The 21,202-nt window shown below is 52.9% G+C and overlaps 1 protein-coding gene across 5 annotated transcripts; it reads right to left on the bottom strand.

Annotated features, from left to right (window-relative positions):
- Positions 1-269: 269 nt before the first annotated feature.
- On the bottom strand, positions 270-20,686 carry galnt1 (UDP-N-acetyl-alpha-D-galactosamine:polypeptide N-acetylgalactosaminyltransferase 1). 5 transcript variants are annotated; one of them, XM_057044494.1, is made up of 14 exons: positions 20,525-20,686; positions 14,112-14,224; positions 9,650-9,789; positions 9,403-9,571; positions 5,719-5,885; positions 5,110-5,237; positions 4,938-5,017; positions 4,682-4,852; positions 3,976-4,093; positions 3,600-3,780; positions 2,400-2,539; positions 2,140-2,238; positions 1,926-2,060; positions 270-1,811 (listed from the first exon to the last, which is right to left on the bottom strand). In XM_057044494.1, the coding sequence occupies exons 3-14, from the start codon at positions 9,786-9,788 to the stop codon at positions 1,665-1,667; spliced, it is 1,674 nt and encodes a 557-aa protein (XP_056900474.1). In that variant the 5' UTR covers position 9,789; positions 14,112-14,224; positions 20,525-20,686; the 3' UTR covers positions 270-1,664. The 5 variants fall into 5 exon arrangements, with proteins under 5 accessions (XP_056900474.1, XP_056900473.1, XP_056900476.1 ...); XM_057044493.1 differs by having other exon boundaries at positions 20,302-20,651; XM_057044496.1 differs by lacking the exon at positions 20,525-20,686 and adding an exon at positions 19,695-19,715.
- Between the last annotated feature and the right edge of the window lie 516 nt (positions 20,687-21,202).

The raw sequence follows: 21,202 nt of genomic DNA on the forward strand, positions 1-21,202 counted from the left end.
ATATGTCTGCGGTTGGAAGATATTACTGCTGCATTCAGCCAATTTACCAGATGCGAGACGCTGAGAGAGAAAAATGAGTCTTTTTTAACAACAAAGTCTGATAAACTCTAATCCTCTAATTCAGCGGCGTTAGAATGATCCACAATAATCTCACCTGCACCATCAGGACCAAAGCCCCCCCCAGACTGACCAGATGTCACGTTTCTGCTCAGAAACCTCAGTCAATAATTCAATAATAGTGTAAATAAAGAGGCCCAACACGCCCCCGGTTCTTGTTCTGTAAACCTTTTTGCCTTTATTTTCTACATTTGGATCAGCTCATTGTGGAAGCCTGGACATGTCAATAACAACAAAGGTTCCTCACAGATCGCTCTGATCCCGTCATCTCTGTAAACACCTCCTCCACTGGAGGAAGCCAAAATAGAGGAAATAATCTGCTCTGCCTCCGCAGGAATGATAAAAAAAACCCAGAGCCGCTAACAAAGCGTGATGATGGCTGAAAGGTGAGATATGGAACGCTGCACGTGCGATATGTCGCTCTGATCCGGACTTCCCTTCCTCCGCCAACGCTGCGGCGGTTCCCCCGGCAGAGGGCGGATGTGGAGGAACCAGCACCGCCAGCTGTTGGACCCCCCCCCCCCCCCGACCCGTCCACTCACACACACCGCCGGAGGAAAGAAGCCCTTGGAGTGTCTTTTGTTTTCAAGAGGTCAAAGACGATATTAGAAGATGGAGTACAGTATTAGGCTACTGTGGCCCTTTTCCTATATGTCTGTGCAGTGCATCATGGGAGCTGGACACCTCGGTAGGCAGTGGACATGGGTTATAGCGTCCTGCGTGTGTTAGCTCTCTAATAAACATCTTCACGACAGGCGCAGGGACCGCGGTTCCTGCTCCATGGCGCTCACACGGGACTGTAAAAACACACAAAACCATGTAAAAACTGGACATACAAATCTCAAGATATCACAAACATCTGATTTCTCTACCGCTAAGTGTCGATGGCGGACGCCGCGACGTCATCTCCGCTACTTTTTAAGGTTAGTCCCCTGGGTGTGCGGGACGTGCCGAGGGCTGCCACCAGGGGGAGACATAAACTGCTGCACGACGGAGGGGAGGACTCTGACACACACACACACACACACACTACAGACAAGCACGCACACACTCTTCTTCACTTGAGTCCGTTTTCATCAGCCATTACAAAATTAAATAAAAATAAAAAGGATTCAGCCCCTTTCCCGAAGCATACATTCATCTCAGTACACGCACGCGAATGATGAGCGCACACGCGGCCACAGAGGAGCAGTCAGTAAACGTTACGTGATGAGTTCAGGGGCTTTTTGGACCGCTTGTGTCTCGGACAACTGTGAGTGCAGAAGTCCCCGCTTCAATAGAACGTCTCCTTCCACAGCCAGGAGTGAGTCTCTGTCGGAAGTTTAAATCTCAGTTTAAAAAAAAAAAAACATCAAAGAGAATACAGCAGCCATGTCCTCCGGGAGGAAGTCTTTTTCTGCGCCCAAACACCTCCGCGACAGGGGGTTGTACCGTCCGCTCCGTCCAAATCCTCTCACAGGAAGTCTCGTCTGTCCGGGTGCCCATGTTGGTGGTCCTATCCTGGGCCACGGTGTGTGAAAGCGTGTGTTTATGAGTGTGTTGTGCGGTCAGAAGACCTCTGGTAGTGTGACGTTACGGAGGAGCCACTGCTGGGAGCGCGAGTGTGTGCAGTCTCTGATGCTGGGCACCTGACTGTCCTCCTCGCTGGCCTTGTCCAGACACTGGTTACTGTTGACATGGATCAGGGTCAGCTTCTGCACACACACACACACACACACACACGCAGAGTCAGAGTGTGTGAGAGGATGGCGGACCGGCTCAACAGGAGAACCAGGAGAGTTAGCTTTAGCGCTAGCGTCAACACTCACCACGGGGTCGTAGTCCCACAGCTGGTTGCCTTTCAGATGGTGACACTTGAGCATCATGACCGGCCCGTTCAGTTTGGACACGTCCAGACACAAGTCGTCCGTCCTGATCTCCTTATTAGCCGTGTAGGAGAAAACCTGGGAAGATTTAACGCCGTCACAAACAGGAAACCCGTCTCCGGAGCAGCGAGTGTGTGTGTTTCTGCCCTCCTGGTACCTGGTTGCCTCCCATGCCGTGGCAGTTGAAAATACCCACTTTCTCGTTCTCCTTACGGGCCATGTTGTCCAGGCACTGGTTGGTCTCCACGTTACGGATCTAAAGATAAACCACAGGGGGATGTTAAGATGGCGCCTAAACAGAACCTTCCTGCGCTTCCTCGTGTCTGCTCTGATTTCATCTCAGATGCAGTGAATCACACACGCCTCTGTTTGAGGTCAGGTGTGTGTGTGTGTGCGTGTGTGTGTGTGTGTGCATACCTCTCCCAGGGAGTAATAGTGCCTGGGGATCTGAGAGTCAGGGTAGATGCTCTCCAAGTACCAACTGAAGGGCTTACACTGAAGCTTCTGCCTCAGAGCCGTCCGGGTCGCGATGTCCCCGTAGTCCACTTTGGTCACACCTACACACAAAAGACCCAACGAGCCACACTTGAAACTCGTTTTACAGATTTAGATGAGCAAAGGAACAGATGTTTTCTCTCACTTCTGCTGAGGGAAAAGTGAGAAACGGAGCTCACAGCAGCTAAATAGCGGTAAGCTAGCAAAGGTTAGCCTGAAGGAGCGCAGCGGCGTCTCCAGACGGTGCAGCAGGTGCCTGGATTCCTGACGACCCGGGTTCAGGGAGGTGCTGTGCATAGATAAAGGCCCTTTTCTTGTTCTGCTTGCTCAGCACGTTTAAACAGGCGGCAGGTTCACGGGACACCCCCCCCCCCTCCTCTGGAAACCCGAAGGTTAAAGTTCCTCAGTTGTAGCCGACTCACTCTTCATTTTCTCTCGTTCTGGCCTAAAACAAAATCAGCTCACTATTTTATTTACTTTCAGTCGTGTCTCCTCTCCCACAGTGTGTGCACGGATGTGGGCGTGTGCATGAGCCCAGCCTCAGAGGCGTGAAATTACCTGCCCCCCCCCCCCGACCGTCCCGCACCGCCGGTGCAGCTTCACACTGTCGGCAGGTTAATGGACAGATCAGGACTGGCGCAGAGATTAGCCTGCACGCCCGAGCGCATGCTCGTCTACATATTTGTACACGCTGAGGGTGTATTTAACTGTGGAGGAGGGAGATTAGTGACGGAACGGAGAGGAAACGGCAGGAAAAAGACCCCGAGAGGCTCCACGGGCAGCTAACGGCACTCTTTAGCATTTAAAGCTTATAGAGCCCAGTTTTGTTCATATCTTATGTCAAATATGTGAGCGACAGCAGCAGACAGGAAGGGTTTGATCCCATCTAAATGAATAATCGCTCAATAGTGCAGCTCAGATCACGACGGTGCCTCTTGGTTAGCTTTGATCTGGCTAGCTGCTCCCCCTGCAGGGCGAGTACGACCGAGGGGGGGAGCGCATCAAAGCTGCGCCACACACGGAGAGGTGGTGTAGCCTGCTAATAAAGAGGAGTACGAGGCCCGGAAGCCCTGACGCACCAGAGGGAGACAGTCAAAGTCCTGCTCCACCGGCTCCACTCACCGGGAGAAATGATATAAAAGAAGTTTTTGAATTCGTCCATCCAGACTTCCGCCAGGCGCCGGTTGTTTTTGTTGATGATCTGTCCCGTCCCTCCGGGAAAGGTGTAGGGCGTGGCCTTTCGGAAGACGTGGCCCACGTGAGAGCACGTGACGATCTCCAAAGTGCCCCCGCACTGCCAAATCTGAGGACAGAGAGTTAGTGACACACCTGAGCTGGGGGGAGGAGGGACGAGTGGACGACTGTCTGAGTCTGATGACGCCTGACAGGCTAATTATGTAGTCAGGACTAACCGGTGTGACGCACGTGTGTGTGTGTGTGTGTGTGTTCCTGTGTGTGTGTGTTTTTCTTGGACGCTCCTGCGGGCGTCTTCACTCACTCTGAACGAGATCTCCAGGTTCTCCCCTCCCCAGATGTCCATGCCTGCGTCATACGTGCCGATCTCCTGGAAATAGTCCCGGTCGATGGAGAAGAGTCCGCCTGCCATGGTGGGGGTCCTGGGGGAAGGGGGGGCAGAGAGCGACGGTTTGAGACATGAATCATCTCGCGCCGTCCGTCACCCACTTCCTGTTTTTATTTTGCTTCCTCTGCTGGTTAACCTCTGCCTCGTTTCTCCCCCTCACAAGAGTTTCCTGCTTCGCATCGGGATTCTCGCCATCGCCGAGCATTCTGGGTAACGCGGTTGATTATCGGAAACAAAGCGGAGCACCGGGAGCAGCGCTCCGCGTCTGACCTGCGCTGCTCCTGTGACAAAGACCACGCGGTTGCAGTTTGTTTTTCCCAGGATTCAGCGCCACAACGCCGCTTTCGCTCAACCTGTCGAGGATTTTATACGTAAATCACGTCGTTCCATTAAAGAGCTTCTTAATTCCTGGTTTTCAGGCCACTTCCTGGACACCCTCGAGAACAGCCTGTGAAAAAAGACCAGCGCTCCGCTCTCATCCGCCGTATTTATATGTGTGACCTTGGAAACGGTGTCAAGGACAACCTGAGGCACCAGCAGGAGATGGTTGACGGACAGGAATAAGCTCCGAGGGCGGAGTCACGCACGACCCCCCCTCCCCCCCCCGGCACATCGGACCCACCTGACGGGCAGCGTGCGGTCGCCTTTCCGGCGGTCCATCTCTCTCTGGGGCACCGGGTACCAGCGGAAGTTCAGCTTCCAGTTGAAGCCTCCGTACGTCATGTCGGATCCCGCCATGTACTCAAACGTATCGTCGCTGATCACGTCGATGATGGGGCACACCACCGTTTTCCTGCACACACACATAATTGGCCATGCACTCTTGCCCTGGGGAGGGGGGGGGGCGGAGTCAGTCACAGGTAACTGCTGTGTCTTACCTGTCTTTTTTGATGCGGGCCAGCAGAGGTTCAAGCCACCCTGTCGTGCACTCACAGTGAGCATCCAGGAAGGTTATGACCTAAAGAACCCACGGGGGGACATGATCAGACCACCCAGCAGCTCACACGCCATATGTAGAGCACACACACACACACACACACACACACACACCTGGCCAGTGGAGAGGGACGCTCCCTTGAGGCGGGCCCGGATGAGCCCCGACCGCTGGTCCATCCTCACCACTCGGACCGGGACCTCCAGCCTTCTGACGTACTGCTCCAACGGCCTCTTTAAGAAGTCTAAGAGCAGAGAAGGTGAGAAAGAGACAATTATCTCAGCAAACAGGCTAAAACACACACAGTGTTCACGCCTCAGTGTTTGCTTTAGCACTGCGAATGCATCTTAGCATGCACGCTGACTCTGCAAACACACACACACCCACACTCACACACACACACACACACCCTCCTATGACTTCTTGCCTCCGTGGTGAGGTCCTGCTGGGTGGTGGCGGTTGGGAGAGATTGAGGGTAATAACAGACTATAATCCCTACGGCTGGTGAATTAAAGACCTAATCTCCCCCAAACAGGGATTAGCACTGCACGCACACGCACACGCACACACACACACATGCAGCTGAGTGGTTGCTGGGCATCAGCGTCGGCCCACAAACCCAGTCAAATCATATAGCGGCTCCAAAAAATAGGCTAAGCCCTCAGACAAGAGGTCCGAACACTGGAGGAATTAGGCGGCGTGCGCGTCTGCGGGTGAGTGTGTACCTCGCTCGCTGGCGTCGTCCACCAGGATAATCTCCTCCAGAAGCGTGTGCGGAGAGCGGTCGATGACCGAGTGCACGGTCCGCAGCAGCGTGCTCCACGCCTCGTTGTGGAACACGATGACGACGCTGGTGCGGGGAAGGTTATCTGGATACAGCTTGTTCTTACACCTTCAGAGAGGGGAAAAGGCACATTCCTGGTGAGCGAGCTGGCGTGAGGGGGCAATAAGCCCAGCAGCCACATATCACATCATCTTTCATGAATTTGAGAGAAAAAAATATCACAATTCTAATTGGAGTTGAAAGCGAGGGGGAATAATGAGCGAGAGAGCAGCCTAAATACAGATGAAGGCAGACAGATAGGCAGAAACAGCCGGTCAGCACGATGGCAGTTGATTAGTGATGCTAATTAGGGTGCTAGTCATTATCGTAGCCATGTCAAGGACGCACAACAAGCCTTCATTTAAAGAGACAGACACAAGTCACGAGGGGAGACTGTGGAGGCCAATTATGGACGTGCACGTGGCCGAGCATCGTGTAGCAGGAGTCATCCGATGCAGCGCAGTTTTATGATGTAAAACAACGCAAGTAGAGTCAGAAAACTGCTTTAAAGTTTCCAGAGAGGAACACTGATGTTTTCTCTGGGCTTGCACAAACGGTGACATAAAACCAGAATCTGGGAGACTTTCCAGCTCCGTCTCTGCTGCCAAACGCATATAGGAAACAGCTTTAAACTGGACCCATTGCTGGAAATAAGGCGGCTCTAACAGATGATTGATTCATGCCGATGAAACTATGGACACATTTTTGGGGAAGAACGCTGGAACTAAAGCGCATCGTGTGGAGAACATTTGCGGAAACAATGCTGCTCTGACATAACCAGACAAAATTCCCACAGTTAGGAGAGTCGCATGAACCTCCCTGACCCATAATCCACCTGTTCTTATTAGAAAACCAGCAGAAAGACAAAATAAAAGCGTTTCTACCAATTCAGAGCAACGCTGCAACATCTGTTAGCCTGTTAGCGCAGCAGAAACGGCTCCTGTGCGGGTGCAGACAGAGGGAACAGAGGGAGGGACGGCTGCGTCTGGGATTTAAGGGTTATCCCAAAGCATCAGAGCATCCAGTTACAGCAGGGACGAAGACTGAACGGATGATCTCTCACTCGCGCTGTACACCACCGACCCGTCGCTAACGGAGACGACAGTTCCACAGAGCGCTCGCTTGGACGTCAGTCACGGAACCCTCGTGTCCGAAATCCAAAGATTCCAACTTCTTTTACGTTTCCTAACCTTGTTTGTGCGTCAAACCGTCCACGTGACCAGCTCGTTACCTCCTCCTCCTCTCAATCAACACTGAAGACAACCAGCATATCTCCCACCCCTCCACCTACTTCCTGTCCGATCCTGACAAAAGGAATGCAGCAGCAACAAAGGAGGTCGCGCTCCATCCTGCAGCTGCGTCTGGAGGGGGACTGTCAGTGAGGAAGGAAGGTCACCGAGCGTGCACGAGGACTCCCTGCAAGAACGCAGACCCTGACACTCAAACAGGCACTTGCTCGAGGTTTTCTGTGTTCCGCTTCAAGGAGCAGAAAAAGAAAGCGGCCCTCCGAGAGACCGTGGCGAGGGAAACCTGCGGCGCTGACTCATGATTCTGGGGAGGATGACTTCAGACACAGGAGTGGCTGCAAGCTCCACTTATCCCATGAGTCGGGCTGCTGAAGCAACATCTGGCAGCAGCAGCGGCACAAATGGGCCGGCTTGTCCTGCCAGGGGGATCGTGTGGACGGCTGGGAAGGGTGGACCTGCTGGTTTAATGAGACAGCACTGGTATTGCAACACAAAACACACACACACACACGGTTCCAGAGGAGAAGAGTGTAGAAACAGGGACCAGCAAAGACAACATGAACCAACCCACACACACACACACACACACACACACACACACACATGGTTCCAAAGGAGAAGAGTGTAGAAACAGGGACATGCAAAGACAACATGAACCAACCCACACACACACACACACACACACACACACACACACACACACACACAACCTCTCCTCCGAGCACACTAATAATACACTCTGGAAGTACATTTTTCCAACATTTAGTCAACGTGTGACTGCTGATTTTCCGAAAGGTCGCTGCCCGACACCAGTGTGCGTGTCTGGTGATGTCACGTGGGACCGCTGAAACCGTACCGACCCAAATGAGGCAAAGGAACCACATTACGGTGCATTGAAGGGTCTCACACCACACCTCTCGTCCCATCTTCATCAGCTCCTGCTGGGCGCCCCAGTGTGGCAGGACCCCCATTCAGTCTGTTCTTGTGCCCAAACTTAGGAAGAACGACTTTGAGGACACCCTTCCGCTAAAATATATATGATGCAGCAACATGACTTTGCAGAAGAGCTAAGTAGGAAAAGCCTCCGCAAAGACTTCGGAAGTTTGGTTTCCAAGAGAATAATTGAGATTTGGTCATTTTCTCCAGCCATTTTAACAACTTTATCAGGATATTGTCTGTTTTAAGGACAAATGTGATTATTAGGCTGCGACTTTAATGATGACATTGCTGTAAAGAATTAATTCTTCCATTCTGTGTTCTTCTAAACCTGTCACACACACACACACACACACACACACACAAACACAGAGTTATTGACTCTGTCTTATCTCCTAATTGGAAAAGCAGATAGACGGAGGGAATGCTGAGTGAAAACACACCCAGTAATCAGCTCCCGCTCAGACTCAAACCCATTTCACGGATCAATGTCCTCTTTCTTTCCCGCCTGCCTCACGTGCATGTGCACCTGTCCGTCAATCTCCCTACCTGATCCGTGCATGTTTCCCCTGGTGGAACACAGCAGGAAGGTGCTGGGAGAGGCGGGCCTGGTTTCCACCTGCCTGAACTAATCGTGACCAATGTGGTGCTTTGCCCACTCTTCCTGGATTCTGATGCAACCAACTTTCACCTGCTTAAAATAATATCGATAACTGAACCCCCCCCCCCACAAACTACCGATACGAGGCCTTCACCAACTTCCTGTTCCGATGGGTAAAATTGGATTAAAACCTTGAAACTCGCGTCCTCTCCTATGTTACCAAGCTTCTTCTTTCAAGCACAGAACTGTATTAAAACACGACATAAATGACCACACACACACACACACTCACACACACACTGTGATGGGTGCTGAGTATCCTTCTGAAGGACAGGGGTTGTGGGGTGGCTGGATGACCTCTGCCTCCGGGTCACAGTGATCTATTACTGCCCTCGAGCTCCAATGACGCTCTCTCACCTCCCAATCTCTCCACACACACTTCTTCCTCCTGCGGGAGTGTCTTCCTCTATGGACAAAGCTCTGGGTTCAGCATAATTTGTGCCATTATTGTGAAATGTATGTGCACTCTCCGCCCTCCACAGGTACGCAAAGACAACCCAACCTAATCTGCTGTCAGGATCTCCTGTGGCGTCGTGTCGCGATCCTCGACACGCCCGGAAACGTTTACTGAGCTAGAAGAACGAACCAAAAAGGGTTTTATAGAGTGACAATGACGAGTTTGATCATTGTACAGGCCACGCGGGCTTGTGGTTCCCGTTTATCCCCGCTGTGGCAGCTACCGGCGGCCATTTTGAGGCGATGCTAATGCAAGCAGCGCCAGCTAACGGCAGGATCCACTCACCCTTCCAGGCGGACGTCAGGCAGGGATCGATTGAGAGCGATCATCTCGGAGGCCATGAGGTTGAACTGGTTGATCTTAAACATTTCCTTCATCTTCTCTTGGTTCTCCTTCGGGATAACGACGGGCTTCCCTCCTTCGCCGGGCCCATCTCGTGGCCTGGTGAGGACGTCTATCATGGCAACACACACACACACACACAATGAGAGGAGGCCGAGGCGGTGTATTCCCGTCTCATCTCCCCACTCACCCTCTCTCCCGGGCAGTCCTCGCTCCTTTATGTTGTCACACTTGTTGCACTCGCTGAAGTAGAGCAGGATGAACATATCCAGCATCACCCAGACCAGCGAGGTGGCCAGGACCACTTTACAGTAGGCGAACCTCCTCATCCTGGAAGGCGATAAGACAGAGGGAAGCACGGGGTGAGGTGCAGCTTTCATTTTCATACTCTCTCTCTCGCCTCCTCCACCAGCAACAGCCAAGTTCCCTCTCGGTGTCTCTACTGATACATATTTAATTGTATATCTCAGGCAAATATTTGGCACGAGTGGGTGTCAGACGGAGTGGAAAAGAGTGGTGGCAGGAAATTAAATGTGGTGGAGGCCAGTGGTAATCTGTAAACGAGGAGTATTTATCCTTCCACCCAGGTCTCAGCGCTTATCTGAGATTAAAACACTAGATTTCCAACGGCGACCTCAGAGAAACGATTAAATGGTCTCACAAATATGCCCCCAGTGGTTGCTAGTGTCAGCGAGGAACCACCGTCAAGTGAACAAGTGCACATCTTTCCCTAATACCATGAACACTCCGGCCTCCTGTGGCTGTGATAGCGCTGGTCTCCAGCAGGCTGTCGGAGCCCAACGTCGGCGGCATTATTATTCCTCTACTCCCCTCTCCTTCTCTCCTCCAGCCCTCTTCCTCCTGTCTTTGGCCCGTTTATCTGCCTCAATGATGCCTCTGGTTGCAGCGGCACAGGCAAGAGGGAGAAAATTAATTTGGCCAGAGCGATTCCCCTCATGCCCCTGGGAGGAGGAGAGGAGAAAACCCTGTTTGTGCATAGCTAGCTTACCTGAGCTCAGCTCATGGAGGGTGGAAAACTGCAGAGCAGCACTCCTAAAGTCCACCTTGATAGGATTCTAGTGGCACAGCGAATGCTGAATGAACAGTTTGCTCTCAGACTTTGTCCCTCCCACCACTTTAGTGCGTGAGGAGCACAATAGCTCCATAGCTGCCTGCGGTGCCATGCTAGTTTGTCCAGTTCTGTCAGGTTACGAGCGCCTGAGAATGCTTAGCACACTCCTCCGTGATGACGATTATTCACGCAGCTCAAAAGCAAACAAATAAATATGTTAATTAATGTTGGCCACAGATATGAAAACCTTTTTTGGACCCTTTACCAGCTCTTTTGATGCCCGTAAAGGGTCCTGACTTGAGGTCCGTCCGGGTCCCACCTCCATTTTGAGGAAGAACTGATTGTGTTTATTAATAGAAATTCTTTGCGGTGGATCACAAATTCCAGTTTTCTCTACTTTACTGGAAATCTGAGCGCTTCCTCCTGCGGCGCTGACTCACGTCTGGGTTCTTCCTGCTTTTAACGGTTTTCCAGTTCGGACCACAGATTGTCTCTTATGTTGCGTTTACGACTCTGCCGCTCCTCAGCTTTGCTGTCTGTAACCAATTTGCTTTCAATTTAAGCTGTTTAGTTACATTCTTGGCAGAATGTTGTTAACCTTCTCCTGTATAGTCAAATAACCCCCCCCCCCCCCCCCCCCCCCCCAGAGAACGCCGCTTTAGCATATCCTGTGTGAGCTGTTGATTACAGAGATCAACGTGGATTCTTGGAAAAGCCACATTGGTTCCAAAGCTGTGAGATTCCGCCTCAATTCTGCTGAATTTTCCAGGATATAAAGCAAAAGGAAAAATGAATTCTCACCCACAGAGTATTCATATACACCCATATACACCCAAGGCCACCACATTGGGTGCAACTGTCCACCAACCCAATGTATTTAGGCACGTTGCCTAGGCAACTTGTGTTGAAAGAAGGGCTACACAAAGAAAGGCTCATCAAAACACAGCAATAGAAGATTGGAAAAACCTTGCCTGGCGAGTCTCAGATGGTCGGGTCAGAATGGGCCGTAGCAACATGGAAGCATGGACCCATCCTGCCTGGTATCACTGGTTCAGGCCGGTGGGGGCCCTTTAGGACCAGTTGAGCATCATTTGAATGCTGCAACCTACTTGAGTGTCGTTAATGATCATTTCACCCCTTTATGACCACAGCGATGGCTACGTCCAGCAGAATAATGCACCATCAAAGACCTCATATCTTCTGGAACATGATGATAGATTGACTGCTCTTTAACGGCCTCCACAGTCACCAGAGCTTAATCCGATAGCACCGTTGGGATCTGCTGGAAAGGGAGACTCACATCATGGATGTGCAGCGGCTGCCTGATTCTATCGTATCAATATGGACCAACATCTCTGAAGTAAAGCAGCTCTGAAGGCAAAAAGGGGGTCAAAGCTGTTACTAGCTGTGCCTAATATAGTGGCCGGTCAGCGTATAGAAAAGCAGAAAGCAGCGGCGTGATGCGAGACGGAGATCACATGACATCCAGCTCATGCAGCCGCTCTGCTCACGGTCTCTAATCGAGCGTGGCTGGAGGAGCCCGAGGTCCGAGCCCTGCTCCACGACGCCGGATCCTGCTTGGGTGCACAAGAGTGTGTCACAAGTTCCGCGATTTCATGTTGATCCACTAAACAGATCTTTCTCCAACGCTGACTCCAGCTCCCATTGATGTCGTCTCCTTTCATGAGTGGTTGCCATCACAACTTCCCTACAAGAACACAAGTTCCCCCTGTCTCCCTGCACTCCCCTCCTCCCCTCTCCTCTCCTCTCCTCCCCTCCTTCCCCCTCCTCTCCTCTCCCCCCCCCCCCCCCTCCTCTCCTCTCCTCCTCTCCTCTCCTCTCCTCGCCTCCTCTCCTCCCCCTCCCCTCCTCTCCTCCCCTCCTCTCCTCCCCCTCCCCTCCTCTCCCCTCCTCCCCCTCCCCTCCTCCCCCTCCCCTCCTCTCCTGTCCCCTCCCTCTCCTCCCCCCTTCCTCTCCTCTCCTCCCCTCCTCTTCTCCTCCTTCCCCCCCTCTCCCCTCCCCCCTTCCCCTCTCCTCTCCCCTCCTCTCCTCTCCTCCCCTCTCTTCCCCTCCCCTCCTCCCTCTCCTCTCCTCTCCCCCCTTCCTCTCCTCTCCTCCCCTCCTCCTCTCCTCTCCTCCCCCCTTCCTCTCCTCTCCTCCCCCCTTCCTCTCCTCTCCCCCCCCCCCCCCCCCTCCTCCTCCTCTCCAGTCTAATCCGCCTTTACAGATTCAGCCGCTCTCGGTGCTCGTTGGGAAAACATTTGAGGATGCAGAGCTTTGCTCAGGCCTCTTTCTCTGGTTTATCCTTCACTCTTTATTTGTTAAAATAAAGAGGACAGAGATCATGCTGTCCTTGGCTCCCGTCGGCTTGATAAGCTCAACAGTTTCCTAGACGACGCTGATGGGAGCAGCGATTGTGAGCGCAGCTGTAATGCCCCTAAACCAAAAGGTCTGGCCGATATTACGGAAGAGAGCAGCAGCAAAGCTACACAATCGCTGTTACTTCAAGGTCATGACCTTGACCAAACACATCCTGAGCCCAGCGAAGAAGAAGAAAACCATGACAACAGTCCGTGTTTCCACGCACAGACGTGTCAGCTCTGGAGGTGCTTCCAGCTTTAAAGACGCAGCACATGAGAGCGCTGCCCGTGGTGGCAGAACAGGATTACCCATGCAGAGCTTGGCACCCACTCAAAACGGAGTAAACATTCCAGGCTCCAAACACTCGGGCCTGTTTGGCCAGGATCAATACGCATTACTGTCACAGCAGCTGTTCTCAGGACAGTTGCAGAGAGGGCGGCGCGCACGGGAGAGTGCACGCTGTGGCCACACCAGTGCTGAACAACACACACACACACACGCACACTAGCGTTGGACCCGCCAGGGTTGTGTGTCCGGTGCTCTCTCACTTTTATTATCCTCATGCCAACTTCTACAAAGGTTGATCGGCCTCGGGCACCTCGGCCTCATTTCCTGGCCTTCAGTCATCCTCCACTGGCTTCTACTTTCTACATTTATTTTAAAGTAACTCAGCGGCACCAAATCGACTTCAGGCTTTGGTGTTTTTTTTGGTGGTGGGCGGAGCCAACACTGGAGACCAGTATGGTAGCCATGGTTACAGCTACAGATGGATTAAAACCCATCATCATCAGTCTATATCATCAGGCGGTTCCATGGTTTACGGTATTTAAAAGATAGTTTACACAGAGAGAAAAGTAATTAAATGAAACTTTACGTGAAATCTGCTTTAAACAAACACAAAAATAAACTGAACATTATTAACTGGACAGACTTGGCTCTATTCTTATGGAGTTTTTTTAAAAATTTTTTTTGCATCCTGCATATTGTCGCTCCTCGGCAACAATTGTGCATCCAAATTACATCCTGATAATGGAGCCATTGTTTTTGGAACCGGCTCATCAAGGTGTTGGCTCCCATTTAGCTAGCTATTGTCTGTGCCAGCCCTCGTTAGCATGGAAATGGAAATGTAAATGACGCTGCAGCAGCATCTCCACACGCACATCACACACACAGGTGGAGAACGTGTAACGTGGGGAGGAAGAGGAGAGCATGGGTGTACCTGTGCGAGCGGATGACGGGTCTCTGGCGGGACGTGCGGGGGGGCTCCACCAGGAGAGGGGGCGGAGCGTCAGAGATCCCACTTCCTCCTTTAGCCGTCACTCAAACATGCTCCTGCAACAACAGAGAAAAGGTGGGATAAGAAAAATGTTTGAAACAGACAAAAAAAGCCCCTGAATTTCCAGAAAGCCGATGTCTCTTTTACTTAACTGACTGTGTGGGTTGAAAAAGGCCCCTTCAGTGAGTAAATGGAGGAAAATAAGAACGGCGGAACACACAGGACTATTAATAACACGCGTTGAGGTTGTGTGGAGGCACAGGCGGCTTCGGCTGTCATTTATAAAGCGCTGGTGCAGCGCTGCGTCTCTGAAACCATCCATCCAGCCCCGTCCTTCCTTCTGCTACCACCTAAAGGTCAAACGTAATAAAAGCCTTCTGCGGGCCCGGGAGAGGAGTGGAGAGAGAGCGGCAGAAGACAGAAGGATGAAGGGCCGGAGGGCCGGGGCTGCAGACTGCTGATGGGTTCTCAGAACTGCTCGTTTCACTGGATTAATCTGCTATTTTTGAAAATTCCACAGAGAGAAAATGACAGTGAATATAACTCAGGGGGGAGGGGGGGGGGGAGGATGTGGGACTGTGCATCCTTCAATCTGGTCCTTGGCCTACTATGAAGCCGAGTCATCATTTTTATCTGCAGGGATTTCACGTTCCATCCCCGTGTGTGTGTGTGTGCTGTGTGTGACAAGAGCGTGAAAACACGAGGAGCCGCGGCACGAACCTCCCCTGCACTCGCACGCACGCCGATGCCAGAAAAATAACCTGGCAGTGCCGACGCTTTAGCTAAATGCTGAGAAAACACAGATGCCACAAAAAAGGAAAAGAGGACAAAAAAGAAGGGAAGAACCACGTCGCACGTTCGTGATTAAATGCAGCAGAGCGCCAGCTTTGCGTCGCCAGAACAGGTTCAGGGTTTGTACAGGCTAATGCACGTTTAAATATTGCAACACTATCTCCTAGGCGATGGCTCGCATTTGAATGCTAGCATTCAAATCAGCTTCCCTATCACACACCTCTTGCCTGTCTCCGTTTGACCCAAGAAGCACAAACAGCTTGGCGGACACGTCCAAAGCCTCAGAAATGACCTTTACTCTGGGCAATTAAGAGAGAAATATGGGCTGAGTAAAGCTAACAGACAGTCACGTCGGCTCTCCGTGATTCCCAGAGCTCGGCACGAGCAACTAGCCGCGGCTAAGCGCTAAAACCTCGCCGTTCCGCTCTTTCTGTGGACTTTCTGAAGCTGCCTCGGAGAGCAGGGGAGCGCTGTTCCACGCCACGAGGGCTTTCAGCCGTTTACCCGTGTTACCCGACTCTGTTCGTAGCATATGTTGGAACAGAGGGAGTCCAAAGATGACATCTCTGAGCGTAACAACAAACAGACTGCCATTTCTGTGCCAGACGGTCTTCCAGCCCACATCCTTCCACGCTCCTGTCAACCTCTCGCCTCCTCAAAACACCTTGTGTCTCTGGCAGGGGGGTGGGGGTGGGGGGGGGGGGGGCAGATGACAGCAACCATCTCACCTGCGGGCAGACGACCGTTTCTGACGGGTTTGATGGAAAAACAAAGGGAGGAAATCAGGAATTGTAAAAATAGAGGGAGGAAAGTCAAGTTTAACCTGGATGGAAGCGCTCACACGGCACCATTGGGGGGGGGGGGGGGGGGTAGTTTCTTGATATACAGAAGAGAGGGAGGAAGAGGAAGGGACAGTACCAGGGGACAGGCAGATGAAAAGAGTCCCACAGAGAAAAAGGCGCCCTGCTTCCTGTTTACAGACAGTTAAGTGAACAAGAGGAGCAGAGCAGGGGGCTGCTGGGGCGCAGGTGACGCTCCCACGTGCACCGCCCGACTTCCTGCATGTGCGTCCTGCGGTTACACAGTCGAAGAAAGACACTTCCATCCTGCCCGACAACGTTTGCTTTCTCTCTCGGTAGAGTAACCTCTGACCTCCTTCTGCTCGGGCCGGTGCCCATGTTTACGGGAAAAAGCAGTCAGTGAACGCACCGCTGTGTGCCGAGGGCCTCCAGGCAATGACAGAACCCTGAGCTGGGGGGGGGGGGGGGGGGGGGGGGTATCAGAACCCTAGCCATGTGTGGAAGAACTGAGCTGTAAACATACATTACTACCGGACCACAGCGTTCTATTTCTAATGGCCAAAAGTCATTTTTATTGCACATATCCATTAACCATAACAACAATTATAGTCATTTTCCATGTGAAGAAGCACAATAACAAGCCATTAAAACAGATATTACTTGGCAGGTTATTATGTCATATTCTGTAAGCTGGCTCGATATTATAAATATTGAAGACGTCTGATCCATAAAGCCGGTCACCACTTGATGGAATCACCGCCCCCAGACACCCACACACCCTTAGAACAGGCTTTCACGGACTGGGACTGGGTCAGCCAGTCGGCACCAGCATCAGAAGCAGAGAGCAGCATGCTAGCTGAAGCATATGGAACGTTGCTGTAGACTCACAGGCGGCCTCGCGCCGTCTGCCCGCCGTACCCACGCCAACCCACATCCCGACACGCCGGCCACGTGCACAAACTGAAAACACACCACAGTTCATCAGGCTCGAGTAGCTGCTGATACGACAAGAGGAGCGTCAATACGACACCCTTCAGACACGCTAACACTGGTAGCAAATAACGCTGAATAAATAATGGCGACTACAGATGTTTGGTAGCATACGCACACGGAGCGCTGTACTTGGGGGGGGGGGGGGGGGACTGTCACACTGCCCAGCCAGCAGGACTGTGTATTTTATTTAGATTATTCATGTTTGATTTAGGGCGAGTTGGATCAACCGTTGTAAGTAAAAGCTAATTAATGCTGGATTTACTTATGTCTATTTATACATCCTGGTATGCTAGTGTCGCTCTCATAGTCGCGTTAATGTAGCCGCAGCTCCGTTGTTATCTGGGCCCATCAGCTGCAGAACTTGGGTGGTAAAAATTTAGGAGGGGTCGTATCTCAGCGGAGGCAGAGACAGAAGCCGGTTAAATCAACGTTGGATTCAACAGAAAGATTCAATATTGAGCTTAAAGGAAGCTGGAATCTGTTTGGGTGAAAGTGATCATACAAAGCTGTGTGTGTGTGTGTGTGTGTGTGTGTGTGTGTGGGTGGGTGTGTGTGGAATGCTGGTCCACCAATCATTAAACAAAACTGATGATGGGAAAACAAGACAAAAGTTAACTGCGGGGTCAATAACGCTCTTTACAGTCAAATAAGCCCGGAACGCCATGTGGACGCGGTTCCCCGAATGAAGGCGGAAGGTTAATAGAAAGATACTTTATTGATCCCAAACTGGGACATTACGGAACGCCTCCTTTGGTGGGGATCATTACGCTGGAAACCTGCCCCGACTCAGCAATTTTCAGAGCGACCATTGATTATTGTCTCCAGTCAACTACTGTTGCTAATGAATAGCTCCGATGCTGTTTACGGACAGCAGGAATGTGGCGGAACGCCGCCGAGGAGGAGGAGAGGCTCTGGAAGGGATGAAGGGACGGATCCTTCCTGCTGAGGGTGGAGGTGAATCTTCCCGGTTCAATCATGGAACCCAGCGCTCCACCACCGGGAGGCCTGGCTCCTCTTAGCACGGGCGTCCGGAGAACAACAGAAACACTCATCCTCATGGAATCCGCTCCTTCCCAAGCGGAAAATACTGCAGCTGGAAGCCAAAACGAACCTCCGCCGAGTTCTAGATCCCGGATTCTTATCGTGAGGCCAGCGGGAGCGGCGTGGCTGAGGCAGAGCAGCTGTGGCAGACGGCGCTCCGGCGGAGCCGGAGAACATTAGCGGGGGCCGCGGCTTCAGGGGCGAAGATACGGCAACGTGACGCGAGGCTGGGATAACACTCGGAGCCAACGGGACCGGAGTCGGAGCGTCTGCGTCAGCCTTGAGCTGCGTCCAGCCTCAGGAGAGGGAAGCTAGCTCGCAAGTCTCCCCCGTGGCGCCGGCTGACCCACTTCTGTGGAACTCTATCCCTAATGTGACCCAACGGAGAGCCGAAGGACACCGGGGCCGGAGCGCTGTCGTCCTCCTCCGAAACGCACGCGACCTCCGCACCCTCCAAACCATTCCGACGTGTTTATTTTAAACATATTCTGGCAAATGTCCTTCATCCCCGCACCAACGGAAGGAGCGGAACGTGTGGAACCGAGTGTGATGAGGCTGCGGAGCAAAGTTCTGTACCTCCAACCAGGATCGGGTCTGAAACCACCCAGAGACCAATGGAGAGACGTCCCATCGGGGGAAGCACCTCGGCTCCGTGGCCACGGATTCAACGCACAGGCCCGTTTAAATCGGAATGCCGCGCAGCGGGATAAAGACACGGCGGAGGGATTTCCAGCAGGAAAACCGTTCCCTCCGCTGACGTGCACACGCCGACCGGTCTGATCCGGAGCCGTATTCACGCCCGCAGGCTCCCGTCCTACATATTCACGCCGTTTGCTCGGCAGGAACTTCCTGTCCGGCACATGGCGGCGAGCGGCGAGCTCCCTAAACTGAAGCCCAACCAGTTGTGCAACGCATAATCCGATTATCAGACTAGGATCAGAGTAGTCATTAGACTCAGCCTCACGTTTGACACGCTGGTTAGAGGAGATCTGGGATCCCCCCCCCATCCCCCCGATCAATGGCTCCTCCACTCCAGAGTTTCCGTTAGATTATTGGATCATTCCAGCCTTTTCCTCCTTCCTACGTCCATTCCGAGCGTCGGATCCATTCATGGTCGGAGAGGATCAACAATGGCATTCCTGTGCTCGCAGCTCCAGGTGGCCGTGGAAACCCAATCCCAGACCGGGTCTTGCTGGAATACAGATCGGCGGTGCCGTCGAGTGCTGCCGCCTCCCTCCGGACACGCGGGCCAGAATAGCGCTATTGTTCTGGAGCGGCTCGGGGCCATAAATGAGCCCCGGCTACTGGGGCCGACAGAGAGACCGCCCTTATCACAAAGGTTGGACATCAAGGAAACCTGGTTCTGTCTCAGCTCCTGACCCGGCCCATGATCACCGAGCAGGTCGGGAATGCCTCCAGCGTGGAGTTCTGTCTCATCACGTGCGCAGAAACACAGGACAGGAAACGCATCATGTCCACGCCACGGCCTTGAAATGAGGAACATGATTCATTTCCTTTGGAAGCTCGGACGGTTCTGCCCTCAGCAAGCGGGCCGAGTTGAGACGCGGCGGTCGGAGCTCGCGCCCGTGGTTCCGAGCACGCCAACGTGCACGTCTGAGCAGGCGTTGCACAACACCTGCAGGAAGCACGTGCTGCAACGTCATCGTCTCTATAGGGTCCAAAAGATCGGTTCTGTGAAAAGCCAGGACCTGATATCCAGGCGGCAATTGCACACCTCACTCCTGCACATGATCGTCCAGAGCACGCACGCACGCACACACACACACACACACAGAACTGGACCCAAGGTCGGTTCCCTGGTCAATCCGGAACCGCCTAAAACACCGTGCACGTTCGTCCTCCTCCTTCCAGCTCTTCCTGCACACGCGCACGGACTGACCTCAGATGCTGGAATCAAACCCCGGGGAAATTCCGCTGGCAACGTCAGAAATGCGGTGGCTGTCCGCACCGGCGGCGTCGGTCCCGCACGCACCGTCCTGACCTCGGTCCACGCACCGGCGAGGGTTCGGTTCAGCTAAAGAGTAGGAAACGTCCCGCGGAGAGGCGCTAACACACCGTGTGGCTGCCAACTTTAGACACTGGCAGCCCTTTTTCGGTTCCCCGGGACAAGTCAGCCATCATCTGCGCGGAGCGTGCGGGGAAAGTGGCCGCGGCGGCGCGTTCACGACAAGTCACCACGGAGGCTAAAACGAGAGCTCTTTAAAAGTCCATTCGGTGTTTCCCCCCCGCGGAGGAGAGGCGGGATTTTATTCATTTGACGTCTACCAGAATCGTCGCGAAAGAGCGGGCGGCGTCTTATTTGCCACCGCGGAGAAAACAGCAATTTAGTGCGGGTAACGGGAGTCGCATCCACCGTTGCTCCGCTGCTTCTGTCAACAAGACCGTAGCGCCAGGCTGCTGCCATTAGACAACCCGAGAGGCTGCCAGCGGCTAAAAACAACCAGCATATTTCAGGGAGCCCCCCCACCCACACACAGCCGCCTTACCTAGAGTCGAGGCCGGTCCACCGTGGGCTCGCTACGTGGGAGAAATCTGACGTCGATGCGGTTCAAAGTATCTCAGCTAAGTTAGCCAGCTAGCTAGCTTAGCGGGCTAACGATGGGGGAAGCGAGGTCCTGTCCGCGAGACGGAACAGATACCAAAAAAAAAACACAAGAAGAAGAAGAAGAAGCGGCGTTCGAGGGCGGCGGGTCCTCCCAGAGATCTTACCGGATGCGACGGACATCCATTTGGAAAGAGCCGTGGAGCCGCAGTCGAGTCGGCAGCGCAGCTATGCGGTGTGTGTTCGCTCTCCGCCGCGCTGGGGGAGAGAGAGAGAGTGTGTGTGTGTGTGTGTGAGGGAGGGAGGGAGAGAGAGAGAGAGTGTGTGTGTGTGTGAGGGAGGGAGGGAGAGAGAGTGTGTGTGAGGGAGGGAGAGGGAGAGCTGGGGGAGGCTGCCGATGTGACCGGCAGCATCACTGGACTCATCCCTCCCTTCACAGCCTCAACCCGGAAGACACCGCTACTCGGAGGGTCCAGGACGGGGCAGAAGTGTTCCGAGGTCGGGTTTTCTACCGCCCCAGAGGTTGGGGAGCCTGAGATCTGGCGCCCCCTCCACGTCTTCATGCATTTAAAGTTGGCTTTCGATGAAAGCAGAGGATTAAATCCTGACTTTTCCCCTCGCGTCACCTTTCTTCTCCCTATCTCTGCTCGGGGTTTTTATCTTTTATTTGAAAGAATCCAAAGCTTTACCTTTGAGTGTTGTGTTTATTCCCTTCATAAGAGGCTGTCGCACAAGGGGAATGGGTTTTTTTTCCTGCTTTTTTTTAAGACGGTTCTGAGCAGCAACAGCTGGAAGAGCTCCGTGGTGCGTTCAGGTGCACGCTTCATCAACAGGCCTCTGCAAAT

Source organism: Takifugu flavidus, chromosome 10 (genome assembly GCF_003711565.1).
Source record: "Takifugu flavidus isolate HTHZ2018 chromosome 10, ASM371156v2, whole genome shotgun sequence".
In the NCBI taxonomy this organism is placed as follows: domain Eukaryota; kingdom Metazoa; phylum Chordata; class Actinopteri; order Tetraodontiformes; family Tetraodontidae; genus Takifugu; species Takifugu flavidus.